The sequence below is a fragment of the Coregonus lavaretus genome, assembly GCF_964263955.1.
Source record: "Coregonus lavaretus genome assembly, contig: SUPER_36_unloc_1, whole genome shotgun sequence".
In the NCBI taxonomy this organism is placed as follows: domain Eukaryota; kingdom Metazoa; phylum Chordata; class Actinopteri; order Salmoniformes; family Salmonidae; genus Coregonus; species Coregonus lavaretus.
Window position 1 is genome coordinate 2,261,099 of NW_028167175.1, and position 24,242 is coordinate 2,285,340.

Here is a 24,242-nt window from a genome sequence, read left to right on the forward strand (position 1 = left end):
GTGCTCATCCGCCATTGGACATAAACATTACAGGACAAGTTGGAAATCGCAAATTCAACAATGAGTGGTTTGGAAGGAATCAGTGGATAACTGCAAGCCCTGCAAAGCAATCACTAGCCTGTTATTCAGTGGAGTGGCTGTGTGGTCCAAGTCTGGGTTTAAGGGTCTATTTTCCAAGTTTAAAATGATAAACATTCAACATTGGCCATGCTGTCAATTAAGCATGATTTGTGCCGCGCTCAAAACAACTGTTAACACGGAACTGCGAAATCTGACTTCAGTGGCATTCTCTGGATTTATGGTGCTTTCAAGACAACTGGGAACTCGGGGAAAAAACTAGCTCCGACTGGGAAAATAAGTTTAACGGTCATCCAACTCGGAATTGTAAATCCGGAACTCAGGCCTCTTTCTAGAGCTATGACCTGAAGATCACTAACGTCATCATGATTCGACCTTGTTTTTTCCAAGTTCCCAGTTGTCTTGAAAGCACCATAAATCTAGAGCATGCCAGACTTTGATGACAAAGTTTGATGACAAGTTTGAAGGACCGTCGCGCCACCTTCCTGGTCAAGTGAGCACAGCAACAACAAGCTGAGTCCAAAAATGTATTGTATGCTGCTGCATAAATGATGTAATATGCCAGGGAGATATGTATACTGTAGCTAAGAAAGTAATACTAAGTGTATGTTGTGTAGTAAGCTGTTTGTAGTCCATGTGCCTCACCCTAATAATTTGGTCTATTTTCCCCTCTTAATTTCGCCTACTGTTCTGACTTGGTGGTGCACATGTAGCCTATAGCCTGTTTTAGAGAAATGTAATCATCGAATATTGTAAGAGCTTTCATTGTCTGCTTATATGCCCCCTTTATTTATCCTACGGTTCTGACTTGGTGTACAGGGAGAACACTGTAAGAACGGCCCATGTTCTGAATTCTGTCGCTGTATATTTCAAAAGTGCTGAACAAATAGTTATATTGACTGCGTCTGTCCTAGCTCGCTCATTAATGTCTTAATTGAAATTACGGATAGCCTCTTATCCGCTCGTCGTCCCCTTATGCCATAGTTTGGACATCTCAATTGTCAGTAGAAACCACATTTGTTTAACCAAGTCAGCCATATCAGCTATGTTTTTTTAAAGGCAGTAAATGAGGCTGAATGAACTTTTTCGCTGCCAGACAAGGCTCCGCTGATAGCCAGGTGTAGCAGTGGTAAGATGTTGGGACTGCTGTTGGGATTCTGCTGTTGGGACAGCTTTATGTAGGCCCTAACAGTTTGTGGGCACCGTTTGTCACCGTTTTAGTGCAATGAATGTATTGTTTAGTGTTGTGTAGTAGCTTTGCTGGCATGCATCCCACATTATTATTTATTTGCCCCACCAAGATTTACATGCTAAAATCGCCACTGCTCCCCACAGTCTTCAGCCTCTCACTTAGGGTCCAATGTTTCCCATGTTGCTAGGAGACTCAGCTCTCAACACAATATAGAAAATCATCCCTAATAAACAATGGGTAACTTGCACCCAATGCATAAATCCATATATATTTTGAGTCCAATTATAATGTTCATGCAGGCTGTACTTAAAGTACTATATGTACAGAACATTTGATTGAAAGACAGGACCCTTGTCAAAATCCCCTTAACAGTTCTGAAATAGGCCTTTATAATAGAATCCGCAATTTAAGTTTGTTGTCGAAATGCACACCTCTGAAGAGCACTGTATAACAAAAACAAACGACTATGTAACTAACTCTAATAAATGCAAGGATAGAGAAGTTGATTGACTAGTTCAGCAAATGGAACACACTGATCAAAACCAGGAATTACCTTTTCGTGAGACCTCTATCTTGTATAGGCTACATGATGAAAAGCAGAAATAAATGCATCCGTTTCCATAAAGCTGTGTGTGCGTGCGTGCGTGCGTGCGTGCGTGTGTTCGTTCTGTCTTTTGACGACTGGAATGACAGCTAATTGGGGGGTTCCACCACTTGACGGACAGAGGTTATTAGCCTACAGCAATAACAGCAGACTAACAACATGCAGTATAGGCCAGAAGGAGTCACTCAGACACTCTCCTCTTGACTCTGAACACGGGAGAAATGCACAGTGGAAATGTTTTTTTTTTTTTGGAGGAGCGCACAGTGCGCACTGCTTGGAATAGCCTAATCAGCCACGCGTGAATAAAACACAATTGTCGGGCGGGGAAATACATCTGTAGTGGCTGTCCTACTGGACTGTGATAATTTAAATCAACTCCTATAAAATGATAACGGCAACAGAAATGGGGTCCACGAAAATAACGCCCGAGGTTCTGCAAGAGATGCTACAATATTACAACTTAACGCGACAAGAGTTCATCGAGTCTTACAACATACAGCCGCTTGTCTACGTCCCTGAGCTGCCGTTGGGCGCGAAGACAACTTTCGTGATTATGTACGCTACCATTTTCGCCCTGGCTCTGGTTGGGAACAGCTTGGTTGTCTACATAGTGGTGCTTAAAAGAGCAATGCAGACCGCTACTAATATTTTCATCTGTTCTCTGGCGGTGAGCGACCTTCTTATCACATTCTTCTGCATCCCGTTCACCTTGTTGCAGAACATCTCCTCGGAATGGCTCGGAGGTGAGTTCCTATGTTCCACGATTCCATCAAAACACCTGTCTGCGCTGCACTGCATGCCTACTGGTTGAATCCACATTTGTTTCCACGTCATTTCGACGAAATAACGTTGAACCAACGTGGAATAGACGTTGAATTGACGTCTGTGCAGTGGGTGCCTGCTGACATTGATAGTTTGAATAAACTTTAGAAGCCTATATATAATCGTTTTTTTTCTTCTTAAAATAATATGGATACACATTCAACCTGGTAGTAGTTTAAGAACATTCTATTCTATTCTGAGCCTTGACACTCGTTGGTTAATGAATGGGTTGTGTTTGCAGAGCACCTTTTATAATTTCAAGAGAATCTCAGTTTATTGCCTTCTGGTGCCTTCTACAGTTGAATGAATTGATGGGCGTCACTCAAAATGTTTTTTTTAAAGTTTTTTTTTAGTCATTTAGCAGACGCTCTTATCCAGACGCAGTTAGGGTTAAGTGCCTTGTTCAAGGGCACATCGACAGATTTTTCACCTAGTCGGCTCGGGGATTAGAACCAGCGACCTTTCGGTTCCTGGTACAACGCTCTTAACCACTAAGCTACCTGCCGCCCATGTTGACATTAAAAACCATCCAACGGAGGAAGTAATAGACTACAGAGCATTACCTTATAGACTATTTTATTTCCATAGTTGTAGTCTAAGTAAACCGTTTTTAAACCATGTTCTGCGTTGCCGGACAGCCCTTAGCATTAGGGTTTATAGGTGGCTTGAGAGTTATTTCCCCTTTTTGAATATTAAACACAATATTTAGAGCAAGCAATATCACATTCGTTTTGTGATATAGCTTATACTGTGAATTGTCACAAAATAGCCTATTTTCGTTTGAATTGGTGATCTGATTGGTCAAAAGACCAATTAGTGAAAAAAAGATCCCGAATTTGGGCTGTGTAAACGCAGCCAATGAGAGAAATACTTTTGGAGAAGCTTCTGCTTGATCTCTGCAGAGTGTGTTTTTGAGTGACACTTCTAACCCCTTTCTCCTCCTAGGTGTTCTCGTCTGCAAGACGATTCCTTTTGTCCAGACCACGGCCATCGTCACAGGGATTCTCACAATGACCTGCATCGCCGTAGAGCGCTACCAGGGCATTGTCTACCCCTTGAAAATGAGGAGGCAATACACGCCGAAAAGAGCATACAAGATGCTAGGTATGCTTTCAAAAATAAACACTCTTTTTTTATGCTTTTGTGTTAATGGTGTACGGCAGAGAAGGGAGAGTGGGGAAGAGGAGAAATGAGAGAGGAGAGAGGAGAAGAAGAGAAAGGAGATGACTAAAGGTCACTAGGTACAGACATTGTGAGAAGACAGTAGCCAATGAGAGTTCTTCAGTTATGGTTAAATTTTGGAGTATGCTGTGTAGATAAGTGATGAAAACAAATCCTTATTTAAATGCACCCCTTTCCCCCCCCCCCCCCCCCCCCCCCTTTTTTTTGGGGGGGGGGTCAGTGCCTCAGAGCTTAATGCAGACTTGCTATAGGCACTGTATATCAACTTTCAGAAATGTTGGTAAATTAGCTTTTTTTTGTTAAAAAAAAAAACTTCTGAAATAGATTGTGTTTATTCACTACCTAATCATGGCATGGGGTTGTTAAATGACAGACATGTATTAGTTATCTATCACTAGAGCTGTGTTCAAATACCCACACTAACATACTGTATACTACATACTTAATGAGTATATACTACATACTATTAGTTCAGTTTAGGATACTGTAAACGAACTGCATCCTTTCAGTTGAGCGTACTAGAACAGTCATATTTTATACACATGAAGGTACCCATAAGCAATCATTTCTGATGAAAAAAAAAACACAAATGTGAAAAATTGGTGGATATAGCGTTTTGGAAATAAACTCTTCATATGCGTACAGTACATGATTTATTACTTGTGGTATCGTAAAGAAGTATTTTGTATTGATCATGTCTTCTTTGTGTAGGACTTGTATGGAGTGCATCAGTGGTTGTGGGATCCCCAATGCTGTTTGTACAGCAGCTAGAGGTATGACAAGCCCCTCCCATCACAACTACTGTAGCTTCAAATCAAATCCAAAAAGTTTACAGTAAACATCACGGCACCTAAGAACCTAACCTAACCTAACCTAACCTAACCTAACCTAACCTAACCTGACCTGACCTAACCTAACCTAACCTAACCTAACCTAACCAAACCTAACCAAACCAAACCAAACCTAACCTAACCAAACCTAACCAGACTTAACCAGACCTAACCAGACCAGACCAGACCTGACCTGACCTGACCTGACCTAACCTAACCTAACCTAACCTAACCAAATCGATCACTTTCAGAATCACTCCAGAAAACCAAAAGCTTTGATTTGAATGATGAATTGATGTGTTTCCCCCCTCCGTTCCCAGGTGAAGTATGACTTCCTGTACGACCACCACCACGTGTGTTGTCAGGAACGTTGGCTTTCCCTGACCCACAGGCAGGTGTACACCACCTTTATCATGGTAGCTCTGTTCCTGATGCCCATGGCAGCCATGTTGTTTCTCTACACACGGATAGGGATAGAGCTGTGGATCAGGAAGAGGGTGGGGGACTCCTCTGTCCTGAGCACCATGAACCACAGAGAGGTCAACAAAATATCCAGGTACTGCATGTACTGTGTATAGACACAGACGTCTTTCATTGTTTTTTATTGTGATAGATATAGGGAAGAATGAAAGAGGGGAGAGATGAGCCAGGAGAGGACTGGTCACCCCTCAGAGCCTGGTTCCTCTCTAGAATGAGAGAGGGGAGAGAACAGCCAGGAGAGGACTGGTCACCCCTCAGAACCTGGTTCCTCTCTAGAATGAGAGAGGGGAGAGAACAGCCAGGAGAGGACTGGTCACCCCTCAGAGCCTGGTTCCTCTCTAGAATGAGAGAGGGGAGAGATGAGCCAGGAGAGGACTGGTCACCCCTCAGAGCCTGGTTCCTCTCTAGAATGAGAGAGGGGATAGATGAGCCAGGAGAGGACTGGTCACCGCTCAGAGCCTGGTTCCTCTCTAGAATGAGAGAGGGGAGAGATGAGCCAGGAGAGGACTGGCCACCCCTCAGAGCCTGGTCCTCTCTAGAATGAGAGAGGGGAGAGATGAGCCAGAAGAGGACTGGCCACCCCTCAGAGCCTGGTTCCTCTCTAGGTTTCTTCCTACATTCTTACCTTCTAAGGTGTTTTTCCTAGCCACTGTGCTTCTGCCTGTGCATTGCTTGCTCTTTGGGGTTTTGGGCTGGTTATCTGTAAAGCTTGTTGAGAACTGCTGATGTAAAAAGGGCTTTATAAAATCAATTTTATTGATTGGTTGAGAAGAACAGGATATAAAGAGTTGAAAGTGGAGGGCACCTGGGGATCGAACCGCAGTCTCAGGAACACAGAGCTGTTCGAAAATACCTGTTTATTGTGTTGAAATGCATTGTGCATGATGACACCTGCATGTCTCTCAGTATGGGAGAAATAAAAAGAGAGGGTATCAGCGTGAGGAAGTTAGAACATGCTTTATTGATTTTCACAGGAAGAAGAAGCGAGCTGTAAAAATGATGATAACCATTGTTCTGCTGTTCACAGTCTGTTGGGCTCCATTTCATACCGTTCACATGCTGTTTGAGTACAGTAAGTATATGCTCTATTACACTACAATAATGATAGTGGGGCTAGGACTAACAGGCTGAAATAGGCTATAGCACATATAGCATAAACTATCCCCATCACATATGTTAACCTTTATATTCATGGTTAACTGTAACTCGTAGAGGCAGGTGTAAATCTTTCGGTTCAGCATGTTTTTTTTCTTCTCCCTCTCACTAACCACGTTTCTATCAAACCATTTCATGCGGATGAATTACCTGACCCATGAAAAAAAGTCACGAACGGCATGAAAAAAGTCACGAACGGTCTGACGGAAACATGAAACGTCGGTACAATTTTAGGCTGACAGACAATTTGTTCATTCGACATGGTCCAATCTTTTTGTGTCTGTAAAATGAATTATGCAAGAAATGGCGGTGGAAATGCCTTTATGCGCGAATATTGATATAATAACCATCATATCGAAGTAAACTTGGAGTCATACGATGACATGTTGTGTGGTCCTCCCACTACGACTCAGGAAAGCATGCAGTTTATTAGGCTACAGATGAAAATATGTTATGATGAACTTCACAGGGTGGTGAAAGTCCAAGTTGATGAGCTTGATGTTCCTTTCCAATAAATATCGGAGGGTCCTATTCTGGTGACATGATGATTGATGCTTGGCTGCCATTTGACAAATACAAATAATATCGCTCTTATCCACAATAATCTCATAATGTACAGTGCCTTGCAAAAGTATTCATCCCCCTTGGTGTTTTTCCTATTTTGTTGCAATACAACCTGTCATTTAAATTCATTTTTATTTGGAGTTCATGTAATGGACATACACAAAATAGTCCAAATTGGTGAAGTGAAATGAAAAAAATAACTTGTTTCAAAAAATTATAAGAAATAAATAACAGAAAAGTGGTGCGTGCATATGTATTCACCCCCTTTGCTATGAAGCCCCTAAATAAGATCTGGTGCAACCAATTACCTTCAGAAGTCACATAATTAGTTAAATAAAGTCCACCTGTGTGCAATCTAAGTGTCACATGATCTGTCACATGATCTCAGTATATATACACCACTAAGCAAGGGGCACCACCAAGCAAGCGGCACCATGAAGACTAAGGAGCTCTTCAAACAGGTCAGGGACAAAGTTGTGGTGAAGTACAGATCAGGGTTGGGTTATAAAAAAATATCAGAAACTTTGAACATCCCACGGAGCACCATTAAAAAATGGAAAGAATATGGCACCACAACAAACCTGCCAAGAGAGGGCCGCCCACCAAAACTCACAGACCAGGCAAGGAGGGCATTAATTAGGCAACAAAGAGACCAAAGATAACCCTGAAGGAGCTGCAAAGCTCCACAGCGGAGATTGGAGTATCTGTCCATAGGACCACTTTAAGCCGTACACTCCACAGAGCTGGACTTTACGGAAGAGTGGCCAGAAAAAAGCCATTGCTTAAAGAAAGAAATTAACAAACACGTTTGGTGTTCTCCAAAAGCCATGTGGGAGACAAACATATGGAAGAAGGTACTCTGGTCAGATGAGACTAAAATTGAGTTTTTTTGGGGGGACAAGTTATGCACGCTCAAGCTCTGTTTTTTTGTCTTGTTTGTTTCACCCCAAAAAATATTTTGCATCTTCAAAGTGGTAGGCATGTTGTGTAAATCAAATGATACAAACCCCCCAAAAATCAATTTTAATTCCAGGTTGTAAGGCAACAAAATCGGAAAAATGCCAAGGGGGGTGAATACTTTCGCAAGCCACTGTAGGTAGCCTACCCACACTGTATCTATGAGCTGTTGGCTACATCGCATGTGCCAAGACCAGAATGGGCACATTTGCTATATAACGAAAATGCGATGGAAACCCATTTAACTTGTATTTTTCCATTCGGTACAGTGAGGGAAAAAAGTATTTGATCCCCTGCTGATTTTGTACGTTTGCCCACTGACAAAGAAATGATCAGTCTATAATTTTAATGGTAGGTTTATTTGAACAGTGAAAGACAGAATAACAACAAAAAAATCCAGAAAAACGCATGTCAAAAATGTTATAAATTGATTTTGTTAATTTGAAATAATAATAATACAAAACATCTGTTTGATGGAAACATCTCTGGTGGGAAAATTGAATATTGTTTTATGGAGATTTTAGATTTTAGATTCAAATGAAAATCTGTCGCAAATTGAAAATGGAATATTGTTTTATGGAGATTTTAGATTTTAGATTCAAATGAAAATCTGTCGCAAATTGGATGGAAACCAAGCTACTAATATTCTCCAAATACAGCTAAATAATTCCTAAAAGACCTTCCTTTTTGTTCACATCTAGACGACCTAGAGAAGAACTCTGACGAGGTGACGATGAACATGATCGTCGCCGTCGTCCAGGCCATCGGCTTCTCCAACTCCTTTAACAACCCCATCATCTATGCCTTCATGAACGAGAACTTCAAGAAGAGCTGCGTGGCCACCCTGTCCCGCTGCCTCAGGAAGCCCTCCAACCACCGGGGCGGCGCTGTGGAGGAGCCCAACAACCCCACGGTACGCTTTATTAGACCACTGAAGAGGGAGGCCTTCTCAGAGACTGGTGGCGGGGCCAATGGAGGCTTGGAGCAGGGTGTGATGGAGAACGGTCCGTCCGTCTCCTCTCATGGAGACACCTCCTCAGCCTTAACAGGGGAGAAGATGACGGTGAACTCTGAGCTACCGGCGAGCAGCATCGATCTGTTGAAATAGTCTCATTACAGACTTTTAAAGACACTCCAGTCTCATTTTCACCTCATTTATCCAATAGTGTACCTTAGGGGACAAATTAGTACAGGCACAAAAGCGTACCTTTGGAAAAGGTACAAATTAGCCTATTTAGGGTACCACCACATTGACAAAGCAGTCTGTTCCTTTCAGTGGCAAAAATGTACCTCTAAAACATTTTTTCCGGTGATGTTTTAACACTGTAGGGTGCAAGGCATATTTCCCAGGGTGCCTTTCAAATGAATTTTAGAGTTACCATCACAACCCATGACTGTGTTTGCTAGTGACAGAGACATGGTTGTTGCGTTCAATGGCTTTCAGTCCTGTAGCCTTCATCAAGTGAGTGCCTAAGTTAATATTTTATAATTGAAATGAAACTATTTATGATAATACATAACATATATCATAAGGCCATACTTCAACGGCGTAGTTTTTACCCCAACACGGTGGTCTGAAACTAGCCTGAGTTCCAGTCTCTTTAGCTCATCCAATCCCTGTACTCCCATGTCATTGCCTGGTACTCAGACTGGTCTGAAACTGCTGGTTTGCGGGCCACATTGGGCAAGGCACGTTATGCTGGCTTGCAAAGTGATATGGAATTCCTATTGGAATCCAGCCAGAGTTAGGATATACAAAAATGTGAACTTTTAATCACCCGCAACCGGCATTTAGAATGACTGCTAAGGTATTGATAAATGAGACTCCCTTAACTATCTAAACTGGAACAGCCATCTCAGTAACGGGTGCAATAAATCCAACTACTAACAGATTGGATTAGTAAAAAAAAAGAAGTTATTTATCTTTGTACATGCAAAAACACATATTGAAACAAACAATTCTAAAAATGTTAATCTTTTTGTACACCAGGGAACAACACTGTACTGTTTTTTCTGAGTGTACACATACATATGCCAACTTCTGGAGAACTATTCCCCAGCAATTACCCTACAATCGTCAGACTAAAACTGCCCCGGTAAAACCAGCCACAACCCTGCCCAGCATGGGGTGACAGTGCCTTCTCACGTGGCTCTGCAACACCCCCACCTGTACGTGTCAAGGAGGCAGCTTTAATCTCCTCACTTAGAACACAACTAAACACCTATTCAAGCTTTTCATGTTTTGATGGTTTTTACTCTGCTTAAAGTCCATCTTCAACATTAGCAGGTAATGTGTTGACGTATTGTGATTGTTTTTGTTTTTTTGCGTTCTAATTTATGTGCATTGAGAAATGTGCTCTGCAAATGAAATCTGTATTATTATTGACAGGAAGAGAACACCTCAGCAAGCGGGCAGCTGTTGTTTAGGAGATGGTAGACCACAGCGCTGGTGGTAAACCTACTGCTCAACTGTCCATTCAGTGGTGAGAGCTAGGCCATTAACATACATTACTTATAAAAAAGCACATTTTGTACTTTCACAAACTACTGTCTGTAAATGACGGCAAGCACTGCAGGCACCTCAGAGAACTACAGATTGTGAAGACGTGATTAATACAGGTTTTGAATATGAACTAGTACAGGGTCACCTCAGAATGATCCAAATGCAAGCTCTGAAATAGGAGACAGAGGTGAATTTATTCAGTATTACCTGTTTCGGCATTCTGAGAAAGCCAGGCACATTCAATTCACTACAGATAATTACACAAACAGACAAAACAATAGACTCGATAGAGGTCTTGGAGGTGGAATACTCAGTAGCAATCACTACTGTCTGGAGATGGTGGAGATATCTATATTATAAGAGGCTAATGAATGAATATCGTTTTTATTTAACTGAAAGAGCTAAACGTTATTAACCTGGTCCCAGATCTATTTGCGCTTTAGCCACAACTCCATTGCTAATTTTAAAGCCAGACATGACTATGAGTGACAAGGAGTTGACATGACAGCACAAGCAGACCGGCACTCAGGCTAAAACTTTAAATCAGTGAACATTTGTAAAAACATGTTTCTATAGGATTTTGTTAAAGAGTCAAATACGTTTAGTACAAGCTTCTGTATATGTGCCATCAACAGTATATTTCAGTATTGTACCATAAGTTAAACGTTGAACTTGAGTTTGCTTGGTCTCTGGGGTTTTAGGCTGGGTATCTGTATAAGCACTTTGTGACAACTGCTGATGTAAAAAAGACGCTTTATAAAATAATGTGATTGATTGATGGGCCCCTATCGTGTGTCTGTTTGTATGTGTCAGATTATGTTGATGTTGCAAATTTGGATAAAAAAACAAAGAACATGGTTTTTTTTATTTTATTCTTGTTCGTCGTCATTATTTAAATTTAATGGATCCAAATCAACCACAAAGCAGTAACATCCAGCTTTACGGTTCACATCATAACGGTGAAAAAACAGGTGAAGAACAGTGACTGCATCCCCAATGTCACCCTGTAGTGCACTGCTTTCATCCCCAATGTCACCCTGTAGTGCACTGCTTTCATCCCCAATGTCACCCTGTAGTGCACTGCTTTCATCCCCAATGTCACCCTGTAGTGCACTGCTTTCATCCCCAATGTCACCCTGTAGTGCACTGCTTTCATCCCCAATGTCACCCTGTAGTGCACTGCTTTCATCCCCAATGTCACCCTGTAGTGCACTGCTTGCATCCCCAATGTCACCCTGTAGTGCACTGCTTTCATCCCCAATGTCACCCTGTAGTGCACTGCTTGCATCCCCAATGTCACCCTGTAGTGCACTGCTTGCATCCCCAATGTCACCCTGTAGTGCACTGCTTTCATCCCCAATGTCACCCTGTAGTGCACTGCTTTCATCCCCAATGTCACCCTGTAGTGCACTGCTTTCATCCCCAATGTCACCCTGTAGTGCACTGCTTTCATCCCCAATGTCACCCTGTAGTGCACTGCTTTCATCCCCAATGTCACCCTGTAGTGCACTGCTTTCATCCCCAATGTCACCCTGTAGTGCACTGCTTTCATCCCCAATGTCACCCTGTAGTGCACTGCTTTCATCCCCAATGTCACCCTGTAGTGCACTGCTTTCATCCCCAATGTCACCCTGTAGTGCACTGCTTGCATCCCCAATGTCACCCTGTAGTGCACTGCTTGCATCCCCAATGTCACCCTGTAGTGCACTGCTTTTGCCCAGAGCCCTATGGCCTATTGACATCATTAGTCCTGCTAATTACTAGCTAATTACTAGCTAAGGCTTAAACGCCTACCTGCTGTTGAAGCCATTAGGCTCTCAGTACTCCCATCCCAGTTGTTTAACCTCCCGAGTGGCGCAGTGGTCTAAGGCCGCTAGAGATCCTGGTTCGAATCCAGGCTCTGTCGTAGCCTGCCGCGACCGGGAGACCCATGGGGCGGCGCACAATTGGCCCAGGGTAGGGGAGGGATTGGCCGGCAGGGATGTAGCTCAGTTGGTAGAGCATGGCGTTTGCAACGCCAGGGTTGTGGGTTCGATTCCCACGTGGGGGCCAGTATGAAAAATAATGTAGGCACTCACTAACTGTAAGTTGCTCTGGATAAGAGCGTCTACTAAAATGTTTGAAATGCTCTTATCTACAAGAGAGGCACTGTCAGTTCTCCATTTCCATATTGTTTTGGTGGAACTCCAAGCCTCAAGTCACTGTGACATTTCTGCACTCTTACAAGTCATATCATATCTGAAACCGATTTCTTCATATATTCTCTGTTAAAGAGATTGAACAGTATCTTAAGCACTTCCAAATTATTTTTAATAGGATGTGAAGTACCCTGTTTTGGGTTCTGCGTGGTTCTGGTACCAGTTCTGACCAACAGTTTCGCTTAAATAAATTGATATGTGGACACCGTAGATTGAAACGGTAGCCCTGATTCTCAGGGACACAGGAGCATGTCTCTTCTGCCTGGTGAAGCAGGATGTGAAATCTGACACCACTTGATGCTGGGATGTCCCTCCTACCTTTAGAAAATATGCACATTTTCTCTTAACACTAAATATACAAATATGTATTTTACAGTTATAAGGACGGTGAAATATTATAGTTAGTCGTTTTATAAATTGATTATACTCTTTTTAGGAAAAATATTACTCATTTCAAGCCTGATTCATACAGTTTTGTTGAATCAGAAATACATCATATTTCCATATTTCTACTGTGTACTTGAGCTTGTGTCCTCAAAAGTGACTACACATCTGCTACTTATGATTTTTACCTGGAAGGTGAGATTAACCTTCCTTGGAGTATGCAGCATTACTAGTTATTGTTTATGGCCCTCTCATGATAAATCATAACTTTTGGGGGATTACGTAGATTACATTTAGTTACATTTAAGAGGTTTGAATTAACGCATATAAACCATGAAGACATCCATCAATATAGTAGAGGGATGTTTTAAACCATGAAGACATCCATCAATATAGTAGAGGGATGTTCTAAACCCTGAAGACATCCATCAATATAGTAGAGGGATGTTCTAAACCCTGAAGACATCCATCATTATAGTAGAGGGGATGTTTTAAACCATGAAGACATCCATCCATACATTAGAGGGATGTTTTAAACCCTGAAGACATCCATCCATACATTAGAGGGATGTTTTAAACCCTGAAGACATCCATCCATACATTAGAGGGATGTTCTAAACCCTGAAGACATCCATCCATACATTAGAGGGATGTTTTAAACATTGAGGAAAAACCCCAAGCCAGCAGTAAACACAAAAAGCCAATTTGATTGAGGTTTCAGAGAACAGTCACCATCCAGTCACCTCACCGTAAGAAACAGCAGGAGTGACGCCCGGGCATCCAAGGCCATCATATGGTATACATAGGGTTCAATCTAACCAGGCTCCAGATCGCTCTGGGCTTTAGCCATCTCCTCTCAAGGTTGTTCATTCATTGTCACAGCAAACATGTATGGCGTGACAAAGCTGTATGGCAATGACAGTCAGAAGAGTTGGCTCAAGCACATACTTTACACACGTGGGAACAGGCTCCTTTCAGCCAGTGAACATCATCAAACCATTTATAATCAAATCAGATACTTTACAGACCTGGGAACAGGCTCCTTTCAGCCAGTGAACATCATCAAAACATTTATAATCAAATCAGATACTTTACAGACCTGGGAACAGGCTCCTTTCAGCCAGTGAACATCATCAAACCATTTATAATCAAATCAGATACTTTACAGACCTGGGAACAGGCTCCTTTCAGCCAGTGAACATCATCAAAACATTTATAATCAAATCAGATACTTTACAGACCTGGGGACAGGCTCCTTTCAGCCAGTGAACATCATCAAACCATTTATAATCAAATCAGATACTTTACAGACCTGGGAACAGGCTCCTTTCAGCCAGTGAACATCATCAAAACATTTATAATCAAATCAGATACTTTACAGACCTGGGGACAGGCTCCTTTCAGCCAGTGAACAACATTACACCATTTATAATCAAAAATCAGTGACTTCAATGCTTCACTCTTTCCAGCCACAGGCAGACTTTATTGTACATTCAGAAAGGTAAAGCATGGAAAACATTACAGCATACTAAACCAACGAGGAACATAATACAGTAAGTCCATGAGGCCACGACTAAACACATAAACCAACAACAGGTGAACGTCAGTCTTCCAGACGTTTTGACAGCACTTCTCTCTGTAGTCCTGTGAATTAGAATAAGTGGTATAAAATAACACAATAAACAGAAAGCCAAAGGAAGAGGTTATCAAGCTTCCAAGGAGAGAAAACAAAAACTTCACTTTAAAGGCACTCCTTGTGTACGTACCCCCATGCTGTCTTTGCTCCATCACACACACACACACACACACACACACACCTCCTCACCACTTCAACTGTCAATCATCAATAGCAAAAGCAGCATATCCAATGAGGTGAGAGTGCCTTGATCAGATCAGTACAGTGAGGGTTGTGGGTTTGATTCCCACATGGGCCACATATCACGTACATGTGCCACTATGTAACCGTAGGTGCCTTTGGACCAAAGCATCTGCTAAAGGAACATATTCTATTACATTACTAGATGTTGGGGTGTGGAACAGAGAGTCCTGGGTTCTACTAGGACAGAGTCCCGGGTTCCGCTATGTAACCAAGGGGATGTGGAAGTCGCTGCAGTCGAAGAGCAGGGGTCTCCTGGGTGGCGTGGGGTCCTTGTCAGCCTTGTGTAAGAGCTTGAACAGTCCTGTGCCGATGTTCATGGGGATCCCCATGATGATGCATTCAGATACACCTGGAACCAGAGGAGACAGAGAGAGATTGAGCTCAAATCAGCCGTGTCAGGAAGTTCTTTCTCAACGGCTAGAAACCCATCCTCTCTTCATCTCCTCCCCATTCATCTGAAAACACTTGACAGGTGGCTAGTTAGTTATTTCAGATGAGTGCAATGAATGAGAGAAGTCGAGGAACAGACAGACGAGAACAAGCCTGTGTATTCTTTGTTATCAAGTAGCTGTATTTCTGTTATTCTGCTATAAACAGATGAAGCCTCAAACTCACCACAGACTGAGTCCTTCTGTCCAAAGTACGCAGCATCAAAGAGATGGTCGGCAGTTTTCTCAAAGGATGCCAGCATCAAGACGCTCTCCTTCATCTTAGCCAGGCCAAACCTGGTGATGCCTAGGATCTCACCCTATGGAGGGCAAATACATTATCCTATTACATTATCCTATTGCATAACCCTATTACATTATCCTATTACATTATCTTATTACATTATCCTATTACATTATCATATTGCTTAACCCTATTACATTATCTTATTACATTATCCTATTACATTATCCTATTGCATAACCCTATTACATTATCTTATTACATTATCATATTGCATAACCCTATTACATTATCTTATTACATTATCCTATTGCATAACCCTATTACTTAAAACCCATTACATATTCTATTACACATATTGTATCCTATCATAAACAGAGATTTTGTTTTATTACTTGTTAAACAAAATCTCTTTCTCTGAGGAATTGTATTTGTATAAAAAATATACTGAACAAAAATATAAACGCAACATGTAAAGTGTTGGTCCCATGTTTCATGAGCTGAAATAAAATATCCCAGAAACGTTCCATACTCACAAAAAGCTTATTTCTCTCAAATCAAATTGTGCACAAATTTGTTTACATTCCTGTTAGTGAGTATTTCTCCTTTGCCAAGATAATCCATCCACCTGACAGGTGTGGCATATCAAGCTGATTAAACAGCATGATTATTACACAGGGGCACCTTGTGCTGGGGACAATAAAAGTCCACTCTAAAATGTGATGTTTTGTCACACAACACAATGCTACAGATGTCTCAAGTTTTGAGGGAGTGTGCAATTGGCATGCTGACAGCAGGAATGTCCACCAGACCTGTTGCCATAAAATGTAATGTTCATTTCTTTACCAACATCGTTTTAGAGAATTTGGCAGTACGTCCAACCGGCCTCACAACCGCAGACCACGTGTAACCACGCCAGCACAGGACCTCCACATCTGGCTTCTTCACCTGCGGGATCGTCGTCCTCACCATGGTCTTGACCTGACTGCAGTTCGGCGTCGTAACCGACTTCAGTGGGCAAGTGCTCATCTTCGATGGCCACTGGCACGCTGGAGAAGTGTGCTCTTCACGGATGAATCCCGGTTTCAACTGTACCAGGCAGATGTCAGACAGCGTGTATGGCGTCGTGTAGGTGAGCGGTTTGCTGATGTCAGCGATGTGAACAGAGTGCCCCATGGTGGCGGTGGGGTTATGGTATGGGCAGGCATAAGCTACGGACAATGAACACAAATGCATTTTATCAATGGCAATTTGAATGCACAGAGATACCGTGATGAGATCCTGAGGTCCATTGTTGTGCCATTAATCCGCCCCATCACCTCATGTTTCAGCATGATAATGCACGGCCCCATGTTGCAAGGATCTGTACACAATTCCTGGAAGCTGAAAATATCCCAGTTCTTCCATGGCCTGCATACTCACCTGACATGTCACCCATTGAGCACGTTTGGGATGCTCTGGATCAATGTGTACGACAGCGTGTTCCAGTTCCCATCAATATCCAGCAACTTCGCACAGCCATTGAAGGAGAGTGGGACAACATTCCACAGGCCACAATCACCAGTCTGATCAACTCTATGTGAAGGAGATGTGTCTTGCTGCATGAGGCAAATGGTGGTCACACCAGATACTGACTGGTTTTCTGATCCACACCCCTACCTTTTTTTTTTTTAAGGTATCTGTATTCCCAGACATGTGAAATCCATAGATCAGGGTCTAATTTATTTATTTAAATTGACTGATTTACTTACAAAATCTTTTAAATGGTTGTATATTGGGTTCATATTTGTGTTCAGTGTAATATAATTTCCACATTTTCTTAGCATACAATATAGCTTAGTATTTGTATTGTTTATTTTATACAGTATTTTCTGCTAATCATTATCAAGGTTGCCAATCATTTTGGACCGGACTGTATATCCAATGCATATTCTATTTTCATATTATATGATTTGACATGTTTCAGTGGAAAACGTATGTAAAATATGACATTAGCTGAGAGTAGGCATGCATAGGGTTGCAAAATTCTGGGAACTTTCAATAAATTCCCAGGTTTTCCAGAAATCCTGGTTGCATGATTCCGGATTTCCTCCCTATACCGGCAAGCCTCTAACCGGGATTTTGGGAAAACCAGGACATTTATTGTAGGTTCCAGGAATTTTGCAACCCTAGGCATGCATCTAAACAATACAATGTAAAACTCACTCAATATTATTAATCTTTGAATAAAACATTATCCATCTTGTCCAACACCAACCTTATAGGACATGAGGTCTGCGAGGAGCATGACGTGTCTCCTGTCGATGCTCATGCCGTGGTTCACCATGGTGTACTGTATCTCATTGATGATAGTGGACCTAGCCGCCTCGATGCCAAGCGTCTTCTCAACCTGGGAAACACACAGAGAGACAATTCATCCACCCGCCAGTTGCTTCTTTTTAGATATGTTTTTTTAAAAAAGGAGAATGGAATTCCAAACTCCTATTTGTATGAATGATGACATGACAGAATGGGAGCAGCAGGCAGACAGTTGAGGTAACAGAAATGCACAGGGCTCATGCTGGGATCAAACCGGGATCCCCGCCGCCGGGAAAGTAGATTGTTCTCTCCTCCAGAACTATCAGTCGGCTCTCAGCACAGAGGCATTGTGGGGAATTCAATCCATTCATTTCATTAACAAAGCCCCTCTTTTACAACAACAGTTGTCATAGGGTGAATTGGTTCAGGCCAATCAATGGGACGATAATTTGATGCCGTTTGTTTTGGCAGGAGGGGCTTCTACAGACCAGTTACCTCATAGGTGTTGTTAGAGGTGGTCCTGTTGCCGTTGACACCGTGGGTTGCCATGACGCTGCGCAGGTTGTCTCCCTCCACCAGCAGCTTGTACTTGTTCTTGCCGGTCTGCTCGTCGATGTGAATGACAGCTCTGGAGACCTCAGGGATACCCTGTACAACCACCTAGTAACACCACAGAGACATGGAGAGGAGAGAGGAGGGGGACAGAGAGAGGGGTATAGGGGAGAGGAAGAGAGGAGAGAGGGGACAGAGAGAGGGGAGAGGAGGAGAGGAGAGGGGGACAGAGAGAGGGGAGAGGAGGAGAGGAGGAGAGGAGAGAGGGGAAAGGAGGAGAGGAGGAGAGGAGAGAGGGGACAGAGAGAGGGGAGAGGAGGAGAGGAGAGAGGGGACAGAGAGAGGGGTATAGGGGAGAGGAGGAGAGGAGAGAGGGGACAGAGAGAGGGGAGAGGAGGAGAGGAGAGGGGGACAGAGAGAGGGGAGAGGAGGAGAGGAGGAGAGGAGAGAGGGGAAAGGAGGAGAGGAGGAGAGGAGAGAGGGGACAGAGAGAGGGGAGAGGAGGAGAGGAGAGAGGGGACAGAGAGAGGGGTATAGGGGAGAGGAGGAGAGGAGAGAGGGGACAGAGAGAGGGGTATAGGGGAGAGGAGGAGAGGAGAGAGGGGAGAGGAGGAGGAGAGAGGGGACAGAGAGAGGGGTATAGGGGAGAGGAGGAGAGGAGAGAGGGGACAGAGAGAGGGGAGAGGAGGAGAGGAGAGAGGGGACAGAGAGAGGGGGAGAGGGGAGAGGAGGAGAGGAGAGGGGGACAGAGAGAGGGGTATAGGGGAGAGGAGGAGAGGAGAGAGGGGACAGAGAGAGGGGTATAGGGGAGAGGAGGAGAGGAGAGGGGGACAGAGAGAGGGGTATAGGGGAGAGGAGGAGAGGAGAGAGGGGACAGAGAGAGGGGTATAGGGGAGAGGAGGAGAGGAGAGAGAGGGGACAGAGAGAGGGGTATAGGGGAGAGGAGGAGAGGAGAGAGGGGACAGAGAGAGGGGTATAGGGGAGAGGAGGAGAGGAGAGAGGGGACAGAGAGAGGGGTATAGGGGAGAGGAGGAGAGGAGAGAGGGGACAGAGAGAGGGGTATAGGGGAGAGGAGGAGAGGAGAGAGGGGACAGAGAGAGGGGTATAGGGGAGAGGAGGAGAGGAGAGAGGGGAGAGGAGGAGAGGAGAGAGGGGACAGAGAGAGGGGAGAGGAGGAGAGGAGAGAGGGGAGAGAGAGAGGGGTATAGGGGAGAGGAGGAGAGGAGAGAGGGGAGAGAGAGAGGGGTATAGGGGAGAGGAGAGAGGGGACAGAGAGAGGAGAGAGGAGGAGAGGAGAGAGGGGACAGAGAGAGGGGAGAGGAGGAGAGGAGAGAGGGGACAGAGAGAGGGGAGAGGAGGAGAGGAGAGAGGGGACAGAGAGAGGGGAGAGGAGGAGAGGAGAGAGGGGAGAGAGAGAGGGGTATAGGGGAGAGGAGGAGAGGAGAGAGGGGACAGAGAGAGGGGTATAGGGGAGAGGAGCAGAGGAGAGAGGGGACAGAGAGAGGGGTATAGGGGAGAGGAGGAGAGGAGAGAGGGGACAGAGAGGGGTATAGGGGAGAGGAGGAGAGGAGAGAGGGGACAGAGAGAGGGGAGAGGAGGAGAGGAGAGAGGGGAGAGGAGGAGAGGAGAGAGGGGACAGAGAGAGGGGTATAGGGGAGAGGAGGAGAGGAGAGAGGGACAGAGAGAGGGGTATAGGGGAGAGGAGGAGAGGAGAGAGGGGACGGAGAGAGGGGACAGAGAGAGGGGGGGAGGAGAGAGGGGACAGACTATAATGAACTGTACAGAGGCTTAGCAGCATTACCCCCCTGGTGAATTCTATGCATTTCAAAGCATAATGCCCCTGTTGATATCATGAAAGAAACAACCCACTAAAATAATCCATTTTGAGACCCGGCTGAGGACTGACACAAGATTAAAGTTTTTTCCACCAATAATATACATGTTTTAGCGCAGCAGTGGGGACTGAGGACGCAGTCCAAAATGGCACCCCATTCCCTATACTTCAATCATTTTTTACCAGAGCCCCAGTCAAAAGTAGTGCGCTGAATAGGGTGCCATTTGGGACGCAACATTATTCTTACCTTGGGCAGGTTATCCTTCAGAGACTGGAGGACGTAGTACATGGAGCTCTTGTTGTTTTCCCTGGGCGAGACACAGACCACTGCCTCCCCATGCACAGCTATGTCTCCAGGCTTCACTTTCAGCTTAGACATGCAGATAGAGTAGCGCACCGTCTCTGCATTCACCTGGAGAGACAGAGATGCAGAGAGAGACAGAGAGAGAGAGAGAAATAAAGAGAGAGAGAGAGAGAGAGAGAGAGACATGCACACACAGTTGAACAGTCAAACATCAAAGGCAGACTGTCTGTCTGACTACCTGTCTAAACTGACAAAGGCCGACTGTCTGACTACCTGTCTAAACTGACAAAGGCCGACTGTCTGTCTGACTACCTGTCTAAACTGACAAAGGCAGACTGTCTGTCTGACTACCTGTCTAAAGTGAAAAAGGCAGACTGTCTGTCTGACTACCTGTCTAAACTGACAAAGGAAGACTGTTAGTCTGTCTGACTACCTGTCTAAACTGACAAAGGAAGACTCTGTTAGTCTGACCATCTCTTAGTCCAAAAACATGGCTTAATCTCTTTTCAAACACCTGTTTAAACCAAACAGACTTCAATATTAAACCTGGTCTTTCAAAGACAGAACACAACACTGCTGATGAAAAAAGGGCTTAATAAAATACATAATATGCCATTTAGCAGACGCTTTTATCCAAAGCGACTTACAGTCATGCGTGCATACATTTTTTTGTGTGTATGGGTGGTCCCGGGGATCGAACCCACTACCTTGGCGTTACAAGCACCGTGCTCTACCAGCTGAGCTACAGAGGACCACACATCTGATTGATTGAAAACACATTGAAACCCAGAGCTATGTGTTGGAAATAAATACTATAACTTTCTGTTTTTGATCTTACAGTAGCTTTATCGAGGTCTCAATTCTTATAACAAGAAAGTATAAATCACATTAAAATATTCAAATTCTCAAGAGCAACTTTTTTCTTGATAAAGACAGGCCAAAAACTACACGGCGACAGACAGTGGTGGCTGAAACTGAGCTGGAAGAGAAGGTTTGCAACGCCAGGGTTGTGGGTTCGTTTCCCACGGGGGGCCAGTATGAAAATGTATGCACTCACTAACTGTAAGTCGCTCTGGATAAGAGCGTCTGCTAAATGACTAAAATGTAAAATGTTCTCATGGGACAAGTGCACAAGATGTGATTAAATACAGAGTGATCTCAAGACGAAGAGGACTAAGTAAGAAACCTTTTGTCCACCTGGGACGAAGAAGACTAAGAAACCTTTTCCTCTAAAATGTCCCCTGATAAAGATCAAAGGCAGATGTCCTGAAACCAAAACAGTTAATTTCCTTTCAGCCCTCCCAGTAGTTCATACTCATGCAAATAGAACTGATAGAATAGTCACATAGAAATAGAATGAATATAGTCAATAGAATGAATAGAACTGTTATTTAGAAATACAATGAATATAGTCAATAGAATGAATAGAACTGTTATATAGAAATAGAATGAATATAGTCAATAGAATTAATAGTCACATAGAATTAGAATGAATATACACTACATGATCAAAAGTATGTGGACACCTGCTCGTCAAACATCTCATTCCAAAATCATGGGCATTAATATGGAGTTGGTCCCCCCTTTGCTGCTATAACAGCCTCCACTCTTCTGGGAAGGCTTTCCACTAGATGTTGGAACATTGCTGCGGGGACTTGCTTCCATTCAGCCACAAGAGTATTAGTGAGGTTGGACACTGATAATGGGCGATTAGGCCTGGCTCGCAGTCGGCGTTCCAATTCATCCCAAAGGTGTTCAATGGGGTTGAGATCAGGGCTCTGTGCAGGCCAGTCAAGAACTTGCCTGCCATTTCTGTATGGACCTCGCTTTGTGCACTTTGGCACTGTCATGCTGAAACAGGAAAGGGCCTTCCCCAAACTGTTGCCACAAAGTTGGAAGCACAGAATCGTCTAGAATGTCATTGTATGCTGTAGCATTAAGGTTTCCCTTCACTGAAACTAAGTGGCCAAGCCCGAACCATGAAAAACAGCCCCAGACCATTATTCCTCCTCCACCAAACTTTACAGGTGGCACTATGCATTCGGGCAGGTAGCGTTCTCCTTGCATTCGCCAAACCCAGATTTGTCCGTCGGACTGCCAGATGGTGAAGCATGTTTCCACTGCTCCAGAGCTTTACACCACTCCAGCCGATGCTTGGCATTGCGCATGGTGATCTTAGGCTTGTGTGCGGCTGCTCGGCCATGGAAACCCATTTCATGACGCTCCCGACTAACAGTTCTTGTGCTGACGTTGCTTCCAGAGGCAGATTGGAACTTGGTAGCGGCTGAGCCGTTGTAGCTTCTAGACGTTTCCTCTTCACAATAACAGCACTTACAGTTGATCGGGGGCAGCTCTAGCAGGGCAGAAATTTGACAAACTGACTTGTTGGAAAGGTGGCATCCTATGACGGTGCCACGCTGAAAGTCACCGACCTCTTTAGTTAGGCCGTTCTACTGCCAATGTTTGTCTATGGAGATTGCATGGCGGTGTGCTCGATTTTATACACCTGTCAGCAACGGGTGTGGCTGAAATAGCCGAATCCACTAATTTGAAGGGGTGTCCACATACTTTTGTATATATAGTGTAGTCAATAGAATGAATAGAATAGTCATTTAGAATTATAATGAACAGAATAGTCATTTAGAAATATAATGAACAGAATAGTCATTTAGAAATATAATTAATATAGTTAATAGAATGAACAAAATAGTCATATAGAAATATAATTAGATTAATATAATTAATAGAATAGTCATTTAGAAATATAATGAACAGAATAGTCATTTAGAAATATAATGAATAGCATAATCAATAGAATGAACAGAATAGTGGCTGTATTTCAATGTTGGTACCTCTAGTCGTAGCAGTCTGATCCTCTCCAGTGACAGCTTGACCAGAATGAAACAGTCGTCTGGCAGAAACACCTCTTCAATGTACTCTGAAATCTGTCCGGGAGAGAGGCTGATATGTACTCAATCATTTACAAGTCAAAACGGCAAACATTGATTTGCTGTTGTAATGGCAGAACGGTGTTATTTTATCTTCAAGTACACAGTAATATACATATATACATGTTGAATAGCTAGCTACCTGTAGAGTAGCTATATACATGTTGAATAGCTAGCTACCTGTAGAGTAGCTATATACATGTTGAATAGCTAGCTACCTGTAGAGTAGCTATATACATGTTGAATAGCTAGCTACCTGTATAGTAGCTATATACATGTTGAATAGCTAGCTACCTGTAGAGTAGCTATATACATGTTGAATAGCTAGCTACCTGTATAGTAGCTATATACATGTTGAATAGCTAGCTACCTGTACAGTAGCTATATACATGTTGAATAGCTAGCTACCTGTATAGTAGCTATATACATGTTGAATAGTTAGCTACCTGTACAGTAGCTATATACATGTTCAATAGCTAGCTACCTGTAGAGCTACCTGTAGAGTAGCTATATACATGTTGAATAGCTAGCTACCTGTAGAGTAGCTATATACATGTTGAATAGCTAGCTACCTGTATAGTAGCTATATACATGTTGAATAGCTAGCTACCTGTAGAGTAGCTATATACATGTTGAATAGCTAGCTACCTGTAAAGTAGCTATATACATGTTGAATAGCTAGCTACCTGTAGAGTAGCTATATACATGTTGAATAGCTAGCTACCTGTATAGTAGCTACAGTGGGGAAAAAAGTATTTAGTCAGCCACCAATTGTGCAAGTTCTCCCACTTAAAAAGATGAGAGAG

At 43.4% G+C, this 24,242-nt stretch overlaps 2 protein-coding genes across 2 annotated transcripts in view; one reads left to right on the top strand and one right to left on the bottom strand.

The window, feature by feature from the left end:
• Window positions 1–2,259: 2,259 nt before the first annotated feature.
• Window positions 2,260–8,972, top strand: LOC311111084 (pyroglutamylated RF-amide peptide receptor-like; the record flags this gene model as incomplete). Its single annotated transcript, XM_084189082.1, has 6 exons — window positions 2,260–2,617; window positions 3,642–3,800; window positions 4,590–4,651; window positions 5,029–5,264; window positions 6,163–6,260; window positions 8,566–8,972. 6 exons carry the CDS (start codon window positions 2,260–2,262, stop codon window positions 8,970–8,972), a joined length of 1,320 nt encoding a protein of 439 aa, XP_084045208.1.
• A 5,432-nt stretch (window positions 8,973–14,404) lies between these two features.
• Window positions 14,405–24,242, bottom strand: part of polr3a (polymerase (RNA) III (DNA directed) polypeptide A) — a 56,603-nt gene continuing 46,765 nt past the window's right edge. The window contains exons 25-30 of the mRNA XM_084189067.1: window positions 23,341–23,433; window positions 20,432–20,596; window positions 18,294–18,458; window positions 17,758–17,889; window positions 15,444–15,576; window positions 14,405–15,177 (exon numbers count right to left, since the gene is read on the bottom strand). Coding sequence (XP_084045193.1) covers window positions 15,029–15,177; window positions 15,444–15,576; window positions 17,758–17,889; window positions 18,294–18,458; window positions 20,432–20,596; window positions 23,341–23,433 — 837 coding nt within the window. The 3' untranslated portion in view covers window positions 14,405–15,028. The remainder of the gene's footprint in view (window positions 15,178–15,443; window positions 15,577–17,757; window positions 17,890–18,293; window positions 18,459–20,431; window positions 20,597–23,340; window positions 23,434–24,242) is intronic.